The 20889-nt window shown below is 39.9% G+C and overlaps 2 protein-coding genes across 5 annotated transcripts; both read right to left on the bottom strand.

Moving 5' to 3' along the window:
• Positions 1 to 1775: 1775 nt before the first annotated feature.
• nrgnb (neurogranin (protein kinase C substrate, RC3) b) lies at positions 1776 to 17426 on the bottom strand. Of its 4 annotated transcripts, none has more exons than XM_014407376.3 (9): positions 17104 to 17426; positions 16808 to 16890; positions 15658 to 15819; positions 13771 to 13923; positions 12574 to 12732; positions 10403 to 10446; positions 8039 to 9674; positions 4402 to 4557; positions 1776 to 2777 (listed from the first exon to the last, which is right to left on the bottom strand). In XM_014407376.3, exons 1-9 carry the CDS (start codon positions 17255 to 17257, stop codon positions 2754 to 2756), a joined length of 2571 nt encoding a protein of 856 aa, XP_014262862.3. In that variant the 5' UTR covers positions 17258 to 17426; the 3' UTR covers positions 1776 to 2753. The 4 variants fall into 4 exon arrangements, with proteins under 4 accessions (XP_014262862.3, XP_014262860.3, XP_014262861.3 ...); XM_014407374.3 differs by having other exon boundaries at positions 12568 to 12732; XM_014407375.3 differs by having other exon boundaries at positions 12568 to 12732; positions 16811 to 16890; positions 17104 to 17425.
• Positions 17427 to 17536: 110 nt separating this feature from the next.
• On the bottom strand, positions 17537 to 20368 carry LOC101486179 (uncharacterized). The gene is made up of 10 exons (XM_004543728.3): positions 20271 to 20368; positions 19853 to 20158; positions 19712 to 19762; positions 19577 to 19609; positions 19309 to 19425; positions 19163 to 19187; positions 19011 to 19051; positions 18876 to 18920; positions 18660 to 18772; positions 17537 to 17788 (listed from the first exon to the last, which is right to left on the bottom strand). Exons 1-10 carry the CDS (start codon positions 20317 to 20319, stop codon positions 17657 to 17659), a joined length of 912 nt encoding a protein of 303 aa, XP_004543785.1. The 5' UTR covers positions 20320 to 20368; the 3' UTR covers positions 17537 to 17656.
• Between the last annotated feature and the right edge of the window lie 521 nt (positions 20369 to 20889).

The following is a 20889-nucleotide window of genomic DNA, read 5'->3' on the forward strand; positions in this document are numbered from 1 at the left end:
TGTCAGGAGTTTTTTTTGGAGCATTTTGTTTGACAACAAAGGGATGTTTTATGCAGAGGAGGAAGCCTGCGTTGATAGGAAGAAGAAGAAAAAACAACAACAAAACCTTCCAGGACTGTGGGAACAGCTGCTGTTGACTACCACTCTCACAGGGCTGGTACTCCTGTGTAGTGAGCCATCAAAGTCGAACCTCTCCCCTCCACCTCTGCCCTCTCTAAAAGAAACACCTCCTATTTCCTCTCATCTTCTTACAGGCTCTAAATCAAGGGGGACAATTTCCAGTCAGCTGAGCGAAGAGGGGACTAGAAACAGACCGAGCCTGTGTGTCTCAGTTAGTTTGGCTGAATGTGTCATAACAGAAGCTATTGTCACTTTTAGACCCCATTAAGACTGATGTCATCCCCACACATGCAGATGCAACACAGTGCATACATGATACAAATGATACTCATATCTTTTGAAATCTGGGATTCTTGCATTTAACAACATCTCCTATTAGCTGATATTTGTGCAGATGTAGAAATAAAGCTCATATTTTCTGCACACTGCCCACTTGTGTATCCTACTCAGAAAACATGGTCTCTCCTAAGATGGCGAGGGCAGTCATAACCACTGGAAAGAGGATAATTACGCCCCCTGCTGTTTGTCCTGGCTTATTCTTCTCTAATTATCACCCAGGAGACCAGAAATCTTTGCACACTGACAGACTGAGGAAGAAAATGAACTAACCAAGCAAATCTTTCTCGTGATTTACTCTTAAAATGGTCCGGGTCAGCTTTAGTTAAGTGCAAGCTGCGAAGAGAAGAAAATATTATTCTTTAGTGTGTTTAAATCTGGCTCTCACATGATGATGTATTAATATCCTCACACGATTTTCCAGCTCATGTCTCTCTCTTTTTTTTTTTTTGTAAAACTGTCTTTTCCATCACCTTCAGAATTCAATCTACAGCACGAAGTGGGTGTTGTGCTATGTTTGGAGGTGTGCAGGATATTGATTGTTCACCCACAGTCATTAAAGAGACAGGAGAACGTGGCCATGGCACCTCTGGGACTGAGTAGGAGAAAAGAAAGAACAGGTCCATATAAAACCCGTAGAGGATGTTCATGAGATTTGCGGCTGAGAGGAGGAAAGTCAGCTTGAGAAGGAAGTGTTTGCGCTCTGCCTTTGCGAAAAACCGCCGCAAGCAAAGGCGCTGGCTGTTCCACCTCTGCAGCTGGCGACGTGCGAGCGACAATAAGTGACTTTAACGGGATCTGCGTGATGAAGTACGGCTCGTGTTTTTCCTGTTTGAGAATGCGTGTGTGCCGTTTGAGTTTGTGCAGTTCGCTGTGTGGCTCAGATGTGTGTGGGTGTTCTGAGTGGGTGCACCGGGAGACTGAAGATGCTCTATCCTGTTTCTCATAAAGTGAACAAGACTGCCTCGGCAGATGAAGCAAAATTGTGTTATTCTTTTGTGATTTTGGCATGTAATGTAAAACGGATATACACAGAGAGTGTTTATGACAAGGCAACTGCTGGTGGATTTACATGATCTGAACATCTAAAAAAACATTTTTAGTACAAAAGAGTTTTGTGTTAATCATTCATTAGAGTTGTTGTTAGAACACTATTTCAGCTTCACTGAAACTGCTTTTAATTGCCAGCCTTGCTTATGTTCCACAGAAAAATGAGCTGCTTTGGCTCCTGTAATGTTTACAAAAAACACCAAAAATATCAAGGATTTAATTCACGGACAAAGACTGAGGTGACAGACACTTTAAAGCAGACATCTCACTGAATATTTAAGGTGGATTTATTAGTGTAATGCCACGTCTCTACACCGAAGTTCAGCAAGGTACTATTCAGTTTTTTTGTGTTTTTTTTTTTTAAGCATGAAGCCTCTGCATACAGGGACAAAGGATTTCTACACACCCGATTTAACAGAAGTCAAACAAGTAAATCCCACCAACACAACAACAGAGCATACTGAACCAGTGTGTTATTATTTAAAGCTGTACCAAATGCATCTGGAGAAACAAATAAAGAGGAGTGTAAATTACTGCATGCGTACTGTTCTGGAAGATCAGATTTATAGAAAATGCTTGGAAATGTGGAAAGAACGATTTCACTAACCATGTGACCAAAAGGATAAACAAATAGAACATACATAGCTACTTTTCTTTTGATGTTTTAATCAGTCTTGTAAGCAAGTCAAATAGGTCAAGAACTGTCAAGATACAAGCACATCAGGAAACAATGCAAAATAAGAAGTCTTTTTAAGCCACTAATCACCCAACGTGATGCGTACGAGGTTTACACACAGAGCATATGAAGTGATCCATCCATAAAAAAAAAGAAAGAAAGGAAAAAAAAGCTCTGTTTAGCATTTAGAGGACATTCATTTTCACTTTCACAGATCATCGTCTAAAAACTAGCACACTACCAGAAGTTTCACAAGTACATGCAGTGAGTTGCAAATTCTGGGTCAAAGACATCCGTACTGATGAGGCTGCTGAAGAAGCAGAGAAGGAGTGTTAAAGTTCACAAAAAAAAAAAAAAGAGAAGGGGAAAAAAGATTCACATTACACCCTCAAAACTGTTCATTTTCTACTGCTAATTTGTGTTGAAAAAAGACTCCTGGGGTAAAAAGGTCTGCCTGAAAGCCAGCCTAGCCAGCGTATGCCGGCTGTCTCTCACTACCTTGCTTTGCCTCTTTCTCTTCATCCAGGTCGGGACAGGGGTGTCACTGCTCTGGCACAGATGTGTCGTCTCTCTACTGCCCCCGATCTTCCTGTCTCTAAAAACAGAAACCGGCATGGCAGTTATGCACCGTATAGGACTTGAAGGAAACTTTAAACTGAGTTTCTATTTAAGGGTGGTTCATTTCCAAGAAATATGACTCTTACGATGAATATATATAACAAATATGATTAAAATATATGTTTAATTTTAAAGAGATAATGCAACGCTTAGAACTTGATTCCTTATCATGGCCGATAAAACTGACGAGCACTTCAGCTGTAAAAAAGGGGGTCTGCCCCTGTGGGAGGTGCTTGTGACGCTTGGTTCCAGTACGACAGGCCCATTAATTCTGCTTGGCCCTTTAAAGCATATAGTGTACCTAATGCACCTGAAGCTATAAATACTTCTCCTACATAAGGATACAAGGCAGCCAGCAACTGGGTTAGGAAGAATCACTGACGTAGACACCTTGTGTCAACCTCATCCCCAAAGAAAAAGCTCTTTTGTCTCACAGGGGGAAAAAAGTGGCATTTTGAGAGCTAGGATTCAAAAGTTTTATATCTTCAAAAAGTTTCCAGTGGTCCAGATTTAAAAAGACAAACTATGATTTGAAGGAACGCAGATGTGCAGATTCGGGAGTTTAACTTTTACTGTTTTTATCTTTGATCTTGGTTTGCAGAAGGCAGAAAATCCATCTAAATGCAGCGTGTGCTCGAGCTGAAACAGAACAAGTCTTCACACTTCTCCAGTTGCTTACAAAAAAAAGAAAGAAAAAAAAAAAGCATCTGTTGTGACAATGTAGCTTGACATTTTTGAAACTAAACTGAACTCGGATTAAAGTCTTTTATCACTGGCGCGTTCACGGTAAATCTGGAAAGAGATTCATGTAGCAGAAAAAAATAATTCAAAGAGTCAATCATCTGTTGCTAAATGAGTCAGATATGTATTTCATTAATCACACTTGGTTTGAGCCTCAAAGGGCTCTAATAGTTGTATTTAATTATGTATACAATTTAAATGGATTCTTTTCCTGCTGTGTAAATGGGGAAAAAATGGCTCGTGTTCCTGCATTATGCAGCATTTGGAACATCCCTAAAACATCAAACTGTGCTAAATTATTTAACAGTAAGCCTAAAATTTGCTTGCTTATCATTTGGAGAATATTAAATTGCTTTAACTGCAAGACTCAAGAGACAGTTTACTAAAATGGCACTTTAGTGTCACTGTTATGTTACAAGGTCTTATTCCCCTTGGATAATATTGAATATTTCCAAGATTATACCTTCTAAAAAAAGAGGAGGACAAAGTTTTGAATTAAAGAAAAAAAAAATCGATTAAAAAAACTGGATTAGATCCAGCTTCATCCCTTCATCATGCCATTTTGCCGTTGAACAAGCTGTGCAATTCACAGCAAAAATGTAAAATTTCGTTATTTCGATTACAAATTAGGCTATAACATAATCAGGTCATTTACAGCAGTGTGTGGTGTGACAAGTTTGACACGAATCTGCAAAGTGATAAAGAAAAAGTCTTGTTTTTCCGAGTACTGTAATTTTTTTCCTCATAAATTTACCTGTTCTCTTACCTTATTTCACTCCTTTTGGGGCTGGCTACCTTTAAAGTCTTATCCCTAGATTCTACACCACTGACCTGTTGAACACATCCCCAGTGATGCTCACCTCCTCCCCTTCTGTTTTGTCCTCTGGCTTCAGCTTCTTGCGAGTCATGTGGCCACGAAAGCCAGCCTGAATCTTAGCAGCAGCCCTGTTGGCTTCGGGATCATCCAGGGGGATGTCCATTATGTCCTCCTCCTCCTGGGGCCGGCTGCACTCCTCCTGTGTAGAGGACCACAAAGTATGAGTGAACAGATTTCATGTTTTTCTTCATGAAACACTGGTGGGATAATCTCATGTTCATAACAGATTGCAGGACCATATTTTGTAAAGTTAACCATATAGGTTGCACTGTCTTTTTTGACAGCAAGCAACTTGTTCATTCTTGTTACACAACTTCACTGGGGCTCTTAGGAGGTCAATGGCCCGCTTTTTCCTCACTCTTTCCCCTCTTGTCACATACAGCATATAATACTGCTGATTTCATCGTTTAGCCTGGAAAAGCCATTATCTCTCATATCACAAAACATAAAGCAATGCACAAAATTGATGAAAAAGACTGCGTGGTAGTTTAATGTTTGTGGATAACTGTAGTTTCATCAAGCAAAGCTTAAGTGAAGTTAGAAGTCACCTTTCAAAGAAAAGATAAACTTGTAATTCTGCCGCATTCAGCGTAAAAAAAAAAAAAAAAAGGATGACCCAGCGAAAGCGTCGCAGTCACAGCAGCCTCTCGTTCAGACACTAAAAGTACAGAATCCACTGTCCCAAAGGAAACATAGGGTGGGTGGAAATTCTGGCTTGTCACAAACTGTCAGTGGAAGAGTGCCAAAGCTGTCGACGAGTTATGTAAACACCAATTCAAATCGTGTGGCAAACGCATATCAGCTACACCCCGTGCTTCGCTTATGGTAACAGACTGACATTTCACACAAAGGCAGCCCACAGAATGATCCCACTGTCATCCCACTACCTCAGTGAAGCAGTGCATCATGTCTCCAGTGAAACCCCTCCAGTGTAGGAGTGTGACCACCCACCTGTTCAGCCAGCATTCATTAGCCTCTCTGTCTGACTGCTCACTGAGCAGCCCGAATCCAGATCTTTCACAGCAGCAGAGGTGCAGGGTTGCTGCTGCACTGGATTTTTCTGGCAACACACCTTCTCAGTCTTACTGTTATTGAGTTCCTCGAGGGCTCTTTGATTTATTCTGACTCAGATTGATTTGAAATATTCTGGTGAAAATTCTCTTTTAATGTGATGAAAATAGCTCGAAATAGTTTTATAACAAGCCTTTATGTGGAAAAAAAATATCATTATTTGAGGACCATGAAACCACAGTGGTTACCATATACTGCACTCAAGGCAAAAAGAAAAACACACACAGCGGTGTGCATCTGAGGACAACCACATTTGGCAACTAACAAACTATAACTGTACATGCATCCACCTGGAAAACTGATCAGTGCCTAAAAATAGATCGAAAAATATTTTTGAAAAAGTTCATCTGAAGCTCGTACTTACGTTATGACAGTCCATTTCTTACTCTCAGAGATGATTTCAGTCTTCAGGTGAGATGACCTGCTATGACTTCTGTGCCCGAATTTCTATGTGGACCAAGCAAAAGCTCTCTTTAAACGAGTCTCCGGTATAATACAGATGTCTCACTGGCTCTTACTAACAATCACTGTATGTTCAGTAACACCCGCTCACGCACAGAGTGAGAGGGAGAGACATACAGTGAGAGGGAGAGAGAGGGAGAGCGGCAGCAAGGGAACGATTGAGAGAGGAAGAGGAAGGGAGGGAGAGAAAGAGAGACCTCCTACAAACATAACAGCATGTGTTCATCTTTTCAGTCTCATTAGGGTTTCTGACCTACTGTGTTCATTTTACAGTTACAAACATGTAACAGAGCTTAACATTCACTAAGAACAACCTGATGACTGAAGTAAACGAAACAGGCTGGACTGTGCTCTATTTCTCTCTCAGCAATTTATAGCTTGACAGTTTTTCCCACAACTTAATTCATCCTGGATGCAAACTAGGAAAGACTACCACATGCACCAAGCACCATTAAAATTCACACAAGTTGCAGTGTTACAATAACAAACTCCCCAAATAAAAACAAGTGACAAACTTGGAATTACTATGTAAACCAGATGGCCATAAAACAATAAATGCTGACTTTGAAAATTCTACAAATAGTGTGAAAATAAAACTGTGTAAGCATCTTGGGCTATTTTACACTAGGAGGTGTTATAAATTTATTAGAGGCAGAGTGAGCTAACAGCCCTCTCCATCCCTCTGATCCCAGCTGGTATAGCCGCCCACACTCCTCTGCCAGCCTCAGAGACAAGACGGAGAGAGAGGGAGAAACAGAAAACATCCATTTATCTGAGTTATATCTCTGACATTAACTCACTCCTGCTGGTTTGCTTGCCATTCACATTCAGACAATATGCTAAGTTATGCAAACGCCTAATTTCACTGGGCTGACCTGCTTTATCGATCAGCTAACTTTCTCAAACTGGGTATTTATATTTATACTCACTGGAATGAATTAAGAAGTCGATCCTGCTTTCATGAGTGCATCTAACACAGTATTGAGATGATTAATGTATAGGAATTTCGTTGTGGGCAGTTGTAAATAGACAGTTAAAAGCATAACAGTCCAACATTACAGGGGAGAGCTGCTAGGTTACTGCTTGAGCAGCTGGATTTACATTTATACACTCCACAGTTTTGCTGTGTTTCAGCTAAAGTCAAATCCATCGCTAGGTAGGCAAATACAGAAACTGATGTTTAATCACTCGGTTAAAACTGTTATTAAAAGGTAGATTACTGATACAGAGGGTGCCTAGCAACTATCAGCATCACCATCTCCTATTAATTCCATGACGACATGAAGAGAGCAGGATGGTGAGGGGTTACCATAGTAACATAGTCAGTACCCCTTCCTACACTCCTACTTTGTGTGCGTGTGTGTGTGCGCGCGTGTGTGTTTGGAGTCCTGTTGGTCCAGACAAATCAGACGGGGCTAACTGTGACAGCAATAAAAAAAATTACAGGCTTAATTCACAAGACAAATTGTTTAGTTGGTCTTTTATGATGACAGATTAGAGAATCAAGCTTCAATCTGTGGAGGCAGTGGAGGCTCCCAGGAGGAGTGCAGCAGGAGTGAAGGCCTCCGACGGCCTCTTCCGCGTGCCCAAATGTGAAAAAAAGACTGATTGCGCTTAACTTTGAATGTGAAATTCCTGTAGATTTCAGCTGAGATAATGACATTCAAAGTATAAGTGCAAACTACCATAAGTCATCCAGAAAAGGAACTATTTCGAAGGTATTTTCAATCACCCACCCCCAGATCCACCTAGGGAGAAGAAAATGAAGGCCTCTGTTGATCAGGCTTGTCCTCACAGAGGTTATTTATATAGGCTACCTGAGACAGGAATGGAAACAGAACAAACTGTAGCCTAGCTAAAGCCATCTCTGTGTCAAACATTCATCCTCAGCTGGCTAACAGAAAGTGGAGGCCATGAAGTTAGCTGCCAGGGCGCGTGTTAAACTCAGTTTATTGCTAATTTTTTAATAGGGTCATGTCTTTACTGTGTACAATTATTAATTAATACCTTTAAGATGCAAAGTAGCTTTCACATTTTAACGATAAAGGGAGGAGTGAACACCCAGTGTTAAAAAGAATCAAGATTACCTTGTCGGTACTCTCTTGCACTGTGGTGTCCTCAGGTAGCCTTTCTTCTCCTTGGTGGACATCAGCAGCCCAATCTGCACTGTGAGGGAGCGTGATTTTCTCCTCCTCATGCATCATGGCACTTTTCTCTTGTATTTCAGAGTCAGTCATCCCCTCTCCAAGTTCCTCTCCTTCCTTTGATGTGACCTCTTTTTCCTCCACTGTGTCCTCTGGCTGCGACCATACAAGTGTTATTCGACTCTCCTCGTTCTCCGGTGGATGTTGCGCTCTCTCCTCAAAGACTTCTCTCTCTGCCCCCATTCTAGCCATTGATGTATTTGACTGGGTTGCTTGTGATGAATTATTTTCCGCCCCACCATCATTAATTTCCTGATCCCTTGTCTTGCTGTAAACCTTCTTGTGAGTTTCTTCGATATCTCCTCCAACCACATCTGTCATGTGGCCTTCTTTGAAATCAGGGTCATCTGAGCCTGTCTCTTTTTCTGAATCTTCACTCTTGAGAAATATGGCCTCACTTAGCTGCTCATTATTTTCAATTGCAGGATTGGTTTCATACTCTTGGTTCTCTTTTTCTGCCTCTGTGCTATGCTGATTTAATGAGCTGGTGTCCTCACCTTTTTCCTTTTCATCATCATCACTTAAATTGAGGTCATCTGTCCATTTGGCCCTGTTAACTCCCTTTTCAGCTTCATGTTTATGGCTGCCTTGTGTATCAGCAACACAGTGGCCAGTTGGAATTGCAGTAGTGTCCTCTGACTCTTCCTTCTCTCGCATTTCTAATACATCCATCTGTAAGGCATTTGTTGAACTCTGTTCCTCTGGCTGTTTCTCCGCAGCCTTACTAATCTGCTGAGCTTCTGGAACATCTTCAAAGCTAATTTCAACCAAAGAATCCTCCTTTGGAATAACATTACCATCTAAGCTACCCCTGCTATGAGCTACACTTTCATGAGTCTCCCCAGAATAAGCTTCAGTCTCTGTTCTTTCCTCGTTTCCTTTGTCTGGCTGATCCTCTGCTTGTTCTCGGTTGTTCTCAGTGATTTCAGCTTGAGCCACTGACGATTTTACAAGAATGTCCTCCGGCTGGTGTTTCAGATTTTCTTCACTAACACGTGTAACATTCTCAGCAGTTGCTCCTTTCATTGTTCCCTCTGTTCCTTCAAGCTCTGCAGCGCACACATCCACATCAGCTAGGCCAGAATACTGAATGACTTCCACTGGCTCTACAACTTCAGTATTTTCCTCTTCTCCTGAATCGACAAGCTCCTCGTGTGCAACTGCTGGTCCTTGTTTGTTAACTTCCTCATCTTCTGATGCTATTAACTCCAGAGCACACACATCCACATTTGACAGCCCTCTGAATGATGACAAGTCAGTGGGCTCTAACTCAAAGTGAGGTATATTTTGGTCTGGAACAATTTTATTAGCCGCCCTGTCAACTTGATCAAATACAGTTACTGCTGGATCGCTTTGGTTGTCTGTGCCACTCGGTTCCTCTGACTGTGCAGCTGCTGTTCGGAACCTGTAGACTGACTCTTCATTGTCTGTGTTTTCAGTCTTTTTTGAGACATTAGGGTGCGAGATTTCATCTGAACGACTTGATTTGTCTTCAATTCGGGACTCAAATGATTTTTCTCTAAAAAGTAAAAATAGAACTTATGTAATTAAAATGCTCATGAAATGACAGAGCAAAACAATGCTTTTCAAAAGAGAACATGTAATGATGCCTCTGTAAAACTCATCTGGAAATTATGCTTATCTTCCTGCAGCTGGTGGTCTTTTTTTGATGAGTTCTTCCCTTTCTCCTCAACCTTGGCACTGCAAATCTAACAGTGATTCCATTACTAAGCTGATGAGTTTCTGGTATTCTAAGCTTTTGTTCCACAATGTATTTTCCCTTTTCTTGATAACATCCCCTGAAAATGCCAAATTTCTATAGGATGTGTGGCTATTAAATAAAGAGAATGAACTAAATGTAAGCTTAATACTGCATTAGCAACATTAATTAATTGCAAACCTTCTTACACTACAGCATTGATTTTAAAATACTGATTATTTCTGGTTTTAAAAACGTTCAGCTTCCATGAGACTGTTATAGTGCATGTCAAAAAAATATCAGTTTTATTGCGAGGATAACTGCAGTCACGTGACTTTTCTTTTCTAGTTTTCCACAGCGACACAAAACCACAACTGTGCCTACAAAAAAAACAATAAAAAACCTTAAACCAAATGACTCCAGAAGCACTTCAGCAGCAAAAAAACGATGCTGTATTTCATCATCATCCCTCCTCTCTGTCCTTTCCCTCTCGTTCCTCCTCTCCCTTTCCACTCGCGCCTCCTGACTGCACATCACATGAGACTCACTTGGAAACGGTCACCTCTGTTGCTGTTTCTTTTGAAGTGTTAGTCTGAAAAACAAACAAACAGACACAAAGAAAAGTCTGCAACAGTGAACTGAAAGTAGCTGCTGAACAGAAACAATCTGCTTTGATTTGCAAATGATTTAAACCCTATAATTAGTTGGAAGAAAGACATCACGTCGAGTGCTGAAATTGAGAATTGTTAATATCTTCTGAAAAATGCCGTGCTGATTTGTATATTGATTGGCAGCCGTGTGGCGATATATATTTTTTTAATTTAAGAAAGGGACAATAAATCACCTAAAATGTAACCCTTAAACATCACCCCAAACCTTTCAGTTCAAATCTATTACTTTAATCTCAGAAAGTTTTTTCCAAAAAGGAATAAAACTGTTTATGCTTAAATAGCCATTTTCTCCATGACTTACCTTAGATCCCTAAGTACAGTGGGGCAAAAAAGTATTTAGTCAGCCACCGATTGTGCAAGTTCCCCCACTTAAAATGATGACAGAGGTCAGTAATTTGCACCAGAGGTACACTTCAACTGTGAGAGACAGAATGTGAAAAAAAAAATCCATGAATTCACATGGTAGGATTTTTAAAGAATTTATTCGTAAATTAGGGTGGAAAATAAGTATTTGGTCACCTCAAACATGGAAAATCTCTGGCCCTCACAGACCTGTAATGTCTTCTGTAAGATGCTTTTCTGTCCCCCACTCATTACCTGTATGAATGGCACCTGTTTGAACACATCATCTGTATAAAAGACACCTGTCCACAGCCTCAAACAGTCACACTCCAAACTCCGCCATGGCCAAGACCAAAGAGCTTTCGAAGGACACCAGGAAAAGTATTGTAGACCTGCACCAGACTGGGAAGAGTGAATCTACAATAGGCAAGCAGCTTGGTGTGAAAAAATCAACTGTGGGAGCAATCATCAGAAAATGGAAGACATACAGGACCACTGATGATCTCTCACAATCTGGGGCTCCACGCAAGATCTCATCCCGTGGGGTCAAAATGATCATGAGAACGTTGAGCAAAGATCCCAGAACCACATGGGGGGACCTGGTGAATGACCTGCAGAGAGCTGGGACCAAAGTAACAAAGGTCACCATCAGTAACACACTACAACGGCAGGGAATCAAATCCCGCAGTGCCAGACGTGTTCCGCTGCTGAAGCCAGTGCATGTCCAGGCCCGTCTGAAGTTTGCCAGAGAGCACATGGATGATACAGCAGAGGATTGGGAGAATGTCATGTGGTCAGATGAAACCAAAGTAGAACTTTTTGGTATAAAGTCAACTCGTCGTGTTTGGAGGAAGAAGAATACTGAGTTGCATCCCAAGAACACCATACCTACTGTGAAGCATGGGGGTGGAAACATCATGCTATGGGGCTGTTTTTCTGCCAAGGGGACAGGACGACTGATCCGTGTTAAGGACAGAATGAATGGGGCCATGTATCGTGAGATTTTGAGCCAAAACCTCCTTCCATCAGTGAGAACTTTGAAGATGAAACGAGGCTGGGTCTTCCAACATGACAATGATCCAAAACACACCGCCCGGGCAACAAAGGAGTGGCTCCGTAAGAAGCATTTGAAAGTCCTGGAGTGGCCTAGCCAGTCTCCAGACCTCAACCCCATAGAAAATCTATGGCGGGAGTTGAAAGTCCGTGTTGCTCGGCGACAGCCCCAAAACATCACTGCTCTCGAGAAGATCTGCATGGAGGAATGGGCCAAAATACCAGCTACTGTGTGTGCAAACCTGGTAAAGACCTATAGTAAACATTTGACCTCTGTTATTGCCAACAAAGGTTATGTTACAAAGTATTGAGTTGTATTTTTGTTATTGACCAAATACTTATTTTCCACCCTGATTTACGAATAAATTCTTTACAAATCCTACCATGTGGATTCATGGATTTTTTTTTCACATTCTGTCTCTCACAGTTGAAGTGTACCTCTGGTGCAAATTACTGACCTCTGTCATCATTTTAGGTGGGGGAACTTGCACAATCGGTGGCTGACTAAATACTTTTTTGCCCCACTGTATAGTTGCACCTGATGGGATTAGCCCTCTTTAACTGTCTTATATCTCTTATCCTAAAGTTCAACAACACTGACTTGAGTCCCCTTGGCTGCTGTTAAACACATTTCCTGTGTTGCTCACCTTTACCTCTTCTATTTTGCCCTCCGGTTTCAGCTTCTTACGATCCATGTGGCCACGAAAGCCAGCCTGAATTTTAGCAGCAGCCCTGTTGGCCTCAGGGTCATCCAGGGGGATGTTCATTATGTCCACAATGTCCTCCTCTTTCTGGGGCTGGATGCCCTCCTCCTGTGTAGAGCCACCAAGTATGAATTTATGATGCTAGAGGAGCAGATTTCATGCTCATATGGGAACGAGTTTCTTCATCAAACACTGGAGGAAGAATTCTCATGCTTAACAGATTGCAGCACCATATTTTGTGAAGTTAACCATATAGCTGCACATTTGTTTTGCTTTTTTTGACAGCAAACAAATTGTGGTTATTCTTGTTATTAAGTAAGTGCAATGGGGCTCTTTGTCACTTCAAAAGCCAACACCATTTCCACAGGTGTAGAAAATAAAACAGCAGCCACTCAATCTGCCTTTACAAACATCTGTGAAAAAGCTCTGATGAAAATGTTTTATCACTAGCAGTTTTAAAGTATATCTGGAAGCAGATATACCAGAAAACCCCCCTGAAAGATTAAATCACCTGTGGTTAAATTAGTCAGCTACGTCTTTCATTAATCTCACTTAGCCTCAAAAAGGCTCTAAAAGGTGTATTTAATTATGTATACCATTTAGAGGAAATATTTTCCTGGAGTGTAAATGGGAAAAAAATGGCCTGTGTTCCTGCATTATGGAGTAAATGGAACCACCTTGAAACATCAAACTACGCTAATAATTATTGAAGAGCATGCAAAAAGTTGTTTTCTTATCTTATATAGAATATTGAATTGCTTTAGCTGCAAGACCCAAGAGACTGTTTCCTAAGATGGCACATCATGGCTATTTTTATGTTACAAACTTTCAGCCTCCTTAGATAGTCTTGAATATTTATATGAGGTTTAAAGTCTTGAATTTATGAGAAAAAAAGATTGTGTTTTTGTTCATAAACCTCATTACTTCATAAAACCTCAAATGCAAACTGGGAAAACTCAAAAGTGCTCTGTGTAAAATACAACAGGATGAATGTAAGTGGCAGTTTGCTTATAACTTACCTATTTCACTAAGTGTAGTTGTTGTACCTGATAGGATTAGCCCTCTTTAACCGCCTTACATGTCTTATCCCAAAGTTGAACACCACTGACCTGAGGCCCCCTGGCTGCTATCTTCAATTTTACTTACCTTTTCCTCTTCTATTTTGCCCTCTGGTTTCAGCTTCTTACGATTCATGCGGTCACGAAAGCCAGCCTGAATTTTGGCAGCAGCTCTGTTGGCCTCAGGATCATCCAAGGGGATGTCCATGATGTCCTCCTCCTGGGGCCGGCTGCACTCCTCCTGTGAAGAGAACCACAAAGTATGATGGTAGAGGAGCAGATTTCATGCTTATATGAGAAAGTTTTGCTGTGTGAAACACTGGTGGGAGAACCTCATGCTTAACAGACCGCAGGACCATATTTTCTAAAGTTAACCATAGATGCTGTACAGTCTTTTTTTGACTCGAGTGAACTGTGCTTGCAGAGCTTCTCATCGGCTTTAGATAACTGCAGTTGGGCTCACTGTCACCTCAAACCAGTGTACTTCTAGTCACAAGCCCAGATTAATGGGGATGGTTGCTGAAAGGGCATCCAGTTTAAAATCTTTGCCAAATCGAACAAACATCAAGAATGAGATTTCCATACCGGATCAGCTGGGGCCCAGGTTAACAATGACCGCCTCTGGTGCTGTTTGCCAACAGGGTGCCGGTGGAAACTGTGCTACTGTTAGCCAAAGACAAATGAAGAGTAAAGGCGGAAGGCATGTTAGGAGGCAGTGAGAGAGAAGGAAAGCAAAACAGATTACATATGTGTGAATACGAGGGAGACAGGTGTAAGTGAAGCTGCAAGGAGTAGAGGTAGCGAAGGTATATGAGTTTAAGAAGAAAAGAGTGCAGGCAGGGTGGAGTGGGAGGGGATGAGTGTCAGAGATGATTTGTGACAGAAGGAGAGCATAAAATCGAGTATATCAGAAGGTCAACTTAGGTAAAGCAGCTTGGAGACAAAGTTAGAGAGGCAAGGCTCGTTAGAGTGGTTAGGACATGAACAGAGGCAAGATGTACTGGACAAAAGAGGTTAATTATGGAGCTATCCAACAGGAGGAAAAGAGGAAGACCACAGATAAGATTTATGGATGTAGTGAAGGAGGACATGCCGGGGGTCTGTGATAAAGGAGGATGCTGACCATGGGGTGAGATGGAAACAGATCCACTGTGGTGAGCTCTAACAAGAATAGCCAGAAGAAGAAGACGAATATACCATTTAAACTGATTTTTTTTTCTCTACTGTGTAAATGGAAAACTGTTTTTGGAGCATACCTAAAACATCAAACTATGTTAAATTGCCTAAGACCATGCATAAAATTTGTTTGCTTATCATGTACTGATTATTCAGTTGCTTTAATGGTAGGACTCAAGAGATGTTTTATTAAGATGGCACATTAGTGCAATTAATCCTCGAATAGTCATGAATATTTCCAGAAATGAGAGAAAAATTGTGTTTTTGTCCTTAAACCTCATTATTTCATCAGACAGACCCAAGACTCAAAAAGTGCTCTCGATAAAACACAGCAGCAAGACTGTAAGAAGCAATGGTCATATTGGTCTCTCTATTGCAATGTAGGAGTAGTACTAAAGTTGGATCTTTGCCGTCTTGCTGTTGAACAGGCTGTCCAATTCATGGAAATGTCTCTTCAAATGTCCTTACTATGACTGTGCTTAAGTCTGTGGTGCAATGAGCTTGATCCAAGTTTGAAGAATGAGGAAGAAAAAATAATTAGTTTCACTTATAATTTTTTTTTTGCTTTAATTCTCAGAACACTCCTTTATCTTTTGTAAAACTGAGTTTTTCCCTTAAAATTTCCTCTTGCATCAAAGACAATATCAAACTTTTTATTTAGCAAATTAATTTTTTTAAACTCTGAAAATTTTCCCTAAAATGTTTAATTGGTTTATGCTTAAACAACTCATTAACTGCCTTATATCTCTCATACCCAAGCTCAGTCCAACTGGCTGCTGTTGAACACAATGTTGCTCACCTTATCTCCTTCTTTGACCTCTGGCTTCAGCTGCTTACGAATCATGTGGCCACGAAAGCCAGCCTGAATTTTGGCAGCAGCCCTGTTGGCCTCGGGATCATCCAGGGGGATGTCCATGATGTCCACAATGTCCTCCTTCTTCTGGGACTGGCTGCACTCCTCCTGTTTAGAAGACCAACAAGTACTAGTTTATGATGGTAGAGGAGCAGATTTAATGGTCACATGAGATTTCTTTTCTCTATCAAACACTGGTGGCAGGATCTCAAGCTTCACAGATTGCAGGACCACATTTTGTAAAAAGTTAACCTTGTTTGTCTTTGTTTTATTTCGCATTGGAGGACTAGGGTTTTTGCAGCATGAACAGCCTGTTTTTCAGAATCAGAATACTTTATTAATCCCGAAGGAAATTAGTCATAGCAAATGGAATCAATCTAATTTAAGTCCAGACTTTGACTAGGTAACACCAAAGCCTTGATTTTGTTTTTCTGAGCCATTTTGAGGTGGACTTTTATTTGTCTTTTACTTGCAGACCTTATTTCTTATCTGTTCTTGTGTTTCTTTAGACCATGTCATGACACCAGGTAGGTTTTTCTCATAATAAATGAAATCTTTTCTTGGAAACATTTAAGTGCGACAAACTAAAAAAATAAATAAAAATGAGAAGGCACTGTATTTACAACAGCACACATTTGCAGTATAGGTCAGAGAACTAAACTGGCCTGTTTGCAGTTAAAACCTGTCATCCAATAAAAACTTCTGGCCCATTGGAACCACAATATATGACAAAAAAGAACAACAACTGTTGAAATAATATGCCGAGCAACTAAAGGCAACATATGCTTTCAAAACCAGTCTTTGGAACATTAGCCCGCAGTTTTCTTGGTGATTTTTTTTTTTAATGTTTTGTCCAATTAAACATGAGCAGATATTACATTTATATAAAATTCTAATTAAATTTAAAGTTATTTTCAGCCTTTAATATCTGTTGGTACCATTTTCAGGTAAACACAGAGTTGTTTTTTCTTTTTTCTTATTGAGTATCTTGTATATCACTGCATGTTGTTTCGTGTTACAGTTTACACAGCAGTCCAACTCTTTGGGGAATGAGGTTGTACAAGTATGGTGCGACCATTACCTAAACTTATACAACTACCTCAGGGCTCTTGAACGCATGGTTGTTGTAGAATCTATCTTCCAGTTTAGCAGCCCACTCGGCAGGGTCCATGCCACTCTCTGCAATGACAGAAAAGCCGTACTTTTCAGGTCAATTCAGTTTCATTTACATTATGCAAAGTCACAAGGACATGCTAGTAATTTCGAGGAGCTTATGGGAAATATGATAGGCAAACTATTACAAGTATTTAGCGAAGAAAAGAAACATACACAAATCTTTGAACGGGACATACTGTTACTTCATCACGTTAAAAGTTAGAAAGTTATAGTTACCTTGTCTTTCTTTTAGAAGAGCTTCGAAGTACTGCGCGGCATATTTGGGGATGTCTTCAGGCTGGTCTCGTAGGACTTCACGGGTCAGTCCCTCTAGTATGGTACCAAATCCTCGCGGGACCCGCAGGTGAGTGTTTGAGAAAGGCACTGCCATTTTTTAAGGGGGCACAAACGTCTGTGACAACTAGCTCTAAACGACTCTCATTAACTGACTTCAGAATACCAGAAACCTTAACAAAAATTTTTATGAATTAGTCACAGTGGATACCTAAAAACTGGCAGCAACCCCAAACCAACTGTTCACCCCGGAGTGTTTTGTTGATAGTTGTTTCTAAGCAACGATTAGCGCTACTACGGCCATCAGGAAGGGTCAAATGACATGAAAGTCAAGAAATGACAGCTTTATTGAATATAAACCTCAATACAGATACACCACGCGAACAATAGAATAAAAAAAGCATAAATGGAAAACAAATACATCCTTCAAAACCATATATACATAAAAAACATATCTCTATTTTTTCTTCACATTCCTCTGCAGCAGCAGTCGAAGTCAGGCGTAGGTGATCACTGCATACTCAGAGTTGGTGCTCATCTTGCGGCTGACCTCTCTGACCTGGGGAACATGCAGTCTGTCAGCTGAACGAGAGGCCTGCAGGTGACACCTCGGTTTATCTCCCCACCGCTGGAGGGGAAGAAGGATAAAAAAGACCCCTAATGTGTTTGTGCTATAAACAGAGTTTTCGCACTTTTTACTAGCTTTTATTTATTTATTTATTTACAGTTTTAGACTTTTTAAAATATACGTATATATAGGCAAGATTAATGGAAATCAGCACAGGTATTATAATAAAAACACAGAACGTTTTGAAAAAACTTGACTCAGTCTTGTAGACATTCAAAGTCTTAGTAATCAAAACCTCATCAGATAAGCTGTGATAACATTTTCTTTTTTACCAAACTAATAAATACTAAAACTTCCTTTATTTTTTTAATTTTAGTTATTTAGTTTTTCAAGTTTGTGTTTTTGAGTTAATTAAAGTTTGTTTGTTTGTTTTCACATCCACTTTTAGTTTTTAGTTAACCTTTAGTTAGATAAAATAACCCTGGTAATAGAAATACTGGTTGTAGGCTTTTCTGTTTTTTTCTTCTTCTAAATTATCAAAGCACATCTATACAAGGTAACCACTTAAAAGAAGGTAACCACTCAAAAAATTGCTTTGCACACATGCCTTACAATTACACGTAAATAAAAAAAAGCCACAATTTGTTTAAAACCTTAAAAAATATTCTATTTTTGCTTTAGCTTTATTTATAGCATTCCTCACATATGAAATGAGTAAAAGAAACTTTTTGAACAAATAAGATGAACACATGAACGTTTCTGATATAAAATGAATCTCATTGCTTATATATTCTGCAATTAGCAATTCAGAATCATGCACAGGTATGTGAGCTGCAGCACACTGCAAGTAGCTGGTAATAGAGCATGGGAAATAACATTTCGAGCTCAGTGAAACACAAGTAACAAACATGTTTACTACTTTGTCTCTCACCTCTTTTTGGTCTCCGGCTATCAGGTAGCCGACCTGAGTGAGTTCTGGTGTGCTGACACCACGGACGGTGATCATAATGTCAGCGTAAGGAACTTCAGTATCACTCTCATTATCTGGGTCAGAGAAAGCATTTGTTTCATTAGTTATTGTCTTTGTTTCTATAGGGTAGATGATGATAAGGTGTCATTCAAATGAAAAGTGTTGAGATTGTCTTACCTGGTGGAGGAATCCTCAAAGTCACCCTTTCACTTTGTGTTGACCCTGAGAAATAGGACAGGTATGAATAATAGAAGGAACAAAAATTGAAGCTCGTATTTGTCGCTTTTACATTTGATATTTAAAACTGTTTACCTTTTATCTGTAGCTGGGCTACATGTGGTGATTGTGGTAAGCTGAAAAGGAAAACATATAGCAAAAGGCCCAATAAAGAATATTGCAAGTCTAACATTTAAAGGTAATTGAAGTCAGATTTAAATAAAGAGAAGTTCTGAAATTGTACTCACTCCAATTTGGACACAGTAGGCTCCTCTGGAATATGAGATATTATCAATATAATGTTAAATAGTTATACGGACACAGTTGTGTATATTTTATCATTCAGAACTTTTTAAAGCTGGTGTATGTTCACAGTGTAGTATCTTGTGATCACCTTTACCGTTCCAGTTCTGTCTGTTCCGATTAAAACACAAGTATACAGCCAATGCTGCAAGAACCAGGGCTACAGCTACGGAAACTGTTGCCAAAACCTTAATTCCAGTAAATTCTCCTGTTAACATGGAAACAACAGTATTAACTTAGACTGAACTGGATCGAAAGGCAAACATTTACTTCTCCCTTCTCCATACAGATGTTAATAAGTAACAATGATTCTCTTTAAAAGTTTTCATAATATCCACTGTTTCAGAGTCCCATCTCACCTCCAGGGGAATTTGGCTTGGCAGGAAAAGATGCTGAAGAATGAAGAATGCAATATATTAAATGAAAGTCATGCTCAAAAATGTTCAGCTACAGCTATGAAAAATTTTGCATCTCTTCAAATCACAGCTTCTTACCATTTTTGTTGTAATTTTTTGGAGCATCTGTGTTTGGAAGACTTCTCTGAGCTGAAAAAAGGAAAAGTTAAAGTGAAATCCAATTTGCTTACCTCTTTATTGAGCAGCTGCACATATTTGCATAAACTAAAGTTTATCTACCTCGAAGCTGAAGCAAAAAGAGACGCTCTGTTTTTTGTTGAAGCTGAGGATCCTCTTTATCTACTGTGTAGCAAGTGTAGTTGTTTTTCAGATGTCCCGCGGACACATTGGTGAGACAAAGAAACACTGTGCAAAAGCTGCCTTCTCTAAACATCATGTGGCAGCCAAAGATGTTGAGCGCTTTACTCCAGTAGCCTTGAACGAATCCACTGGAGCAATTGTAAGTGCAATTTAATGTAACGGAGTCCCCCAACTCCACAGTCACTAAATCAATGGGTGTCTTCGTGTAAATACAGTTTACACAATCTGTGAAGAAAGGTAATAAAATTTTTTACCTCAAATAGCGCGCATTTGTCTAAATAAATGTGTTTGAAATATCTAAAGCCCAGGGCAATAACAAACATCATATAAACTTTACCTCGTGTCATCCAAAAAAAGAGTAAAGTGAGATAGATTGAGCTGTTCATTGCTGTTCTCTGTTTTTCTAATTTTCTCCTGCCTCAAAAGATGAAACTGGATCTGTTGTGCTCCTGTAGGCTGGTGATGCATGCACCTGCACAAACACACTTAAGTACCCACACACATGTTCCAACGCTTGAGTGAGGGTACAGGAAGTGGTAACCCAAAGATTACGTTGCTGTTTAAAAATATTCATAACTTTCCATTTATTGCACCTGACATCCTGCAAAGTGCAGGCGCAAAAATGTCTGCAGATCCACTAGTCCTCACTGCACCCACAGAGGCTGCATTTGAATTTCCTTTTACACCGTAATTAAATAATTTATCCTAAAATTTTTACCTCGTGAAAATATAATTGGTCTTATGTGATTAAACATTTAATGTTTGGCAATGGAATTGATTTAATTTCATTTTTAATACCTTAAAAAAAACAGTTTCTTCTTTATTGCATCTTAATGACTTACAAGAGCAACATAAATAATTTAAATGATCCACCAGCAGAGACACCATCTAGGTGAACTTCAACGCGTCATGCATTATTGAAAGAAGCAGATATAGTTACCGAACATTACTGCACA

Source organism: Maylandia zebra, linkage group LG14 (genome assembly GCF_041146795.1).
Source record: "Maylandia zebra isolate NMK-2024a linkage group LG14, Mzebra_GT3a, whole genome shotgun sequence".
Classification (NCBI taxonomy): domain Eukaryota; kingdom Metazoa; phylum Chordata; class Actinopteri; order Cichliformes; family Cichlidae; genus Maylandia; species Maylandia zebra.

Bases quoted from the DNA above. Each gene is read 5' to 3' on its own strand.
- LOC101486179 (XM_004543728.3), bottom strand. From the start codon at position 20,319: ATGAACAGCTCAATCTATCTCACTTTACTCTTTTTTTGGATGACACGA. The intron at 20,159-20,270 runs GTAAAGTTTATA...CTTTCTTCACAG, and splicing joins CTTTTTTTGGATGACACGAG to ATTGTGTAAACTGTATTTAC. The intron at 19,763-19,852 runs GTAGATAAACTT...TCCTTTTTTCAG, and splicing joins CTTTTTGCTTCAGCTTCGAG to CTCAGAGAAGTCTTCCAAAC.
- nrgnb (XM_014407374.3), bottom strand. From the start codon at position 17,257: ATGGCAGTGCCTTTCTCAAACACTCACCTGCGGGTCCCGCGAGGATTT. The intron at 15,820-16,807 runs GTTGTATAAGTT...TCTTCTAAACAG, and splicing joins CGTTCAAGAGCCCTGAGGTA to GAGGAGTGCAGCCAGTCCCA. The intron at 10,447-12,567 runs GTGAGCAACACA...TTTGTTTTTCAG, and splicing joins GCAAAATAGAAGAGGTAAAG to ACTAACACTTCAAAAGAAAC.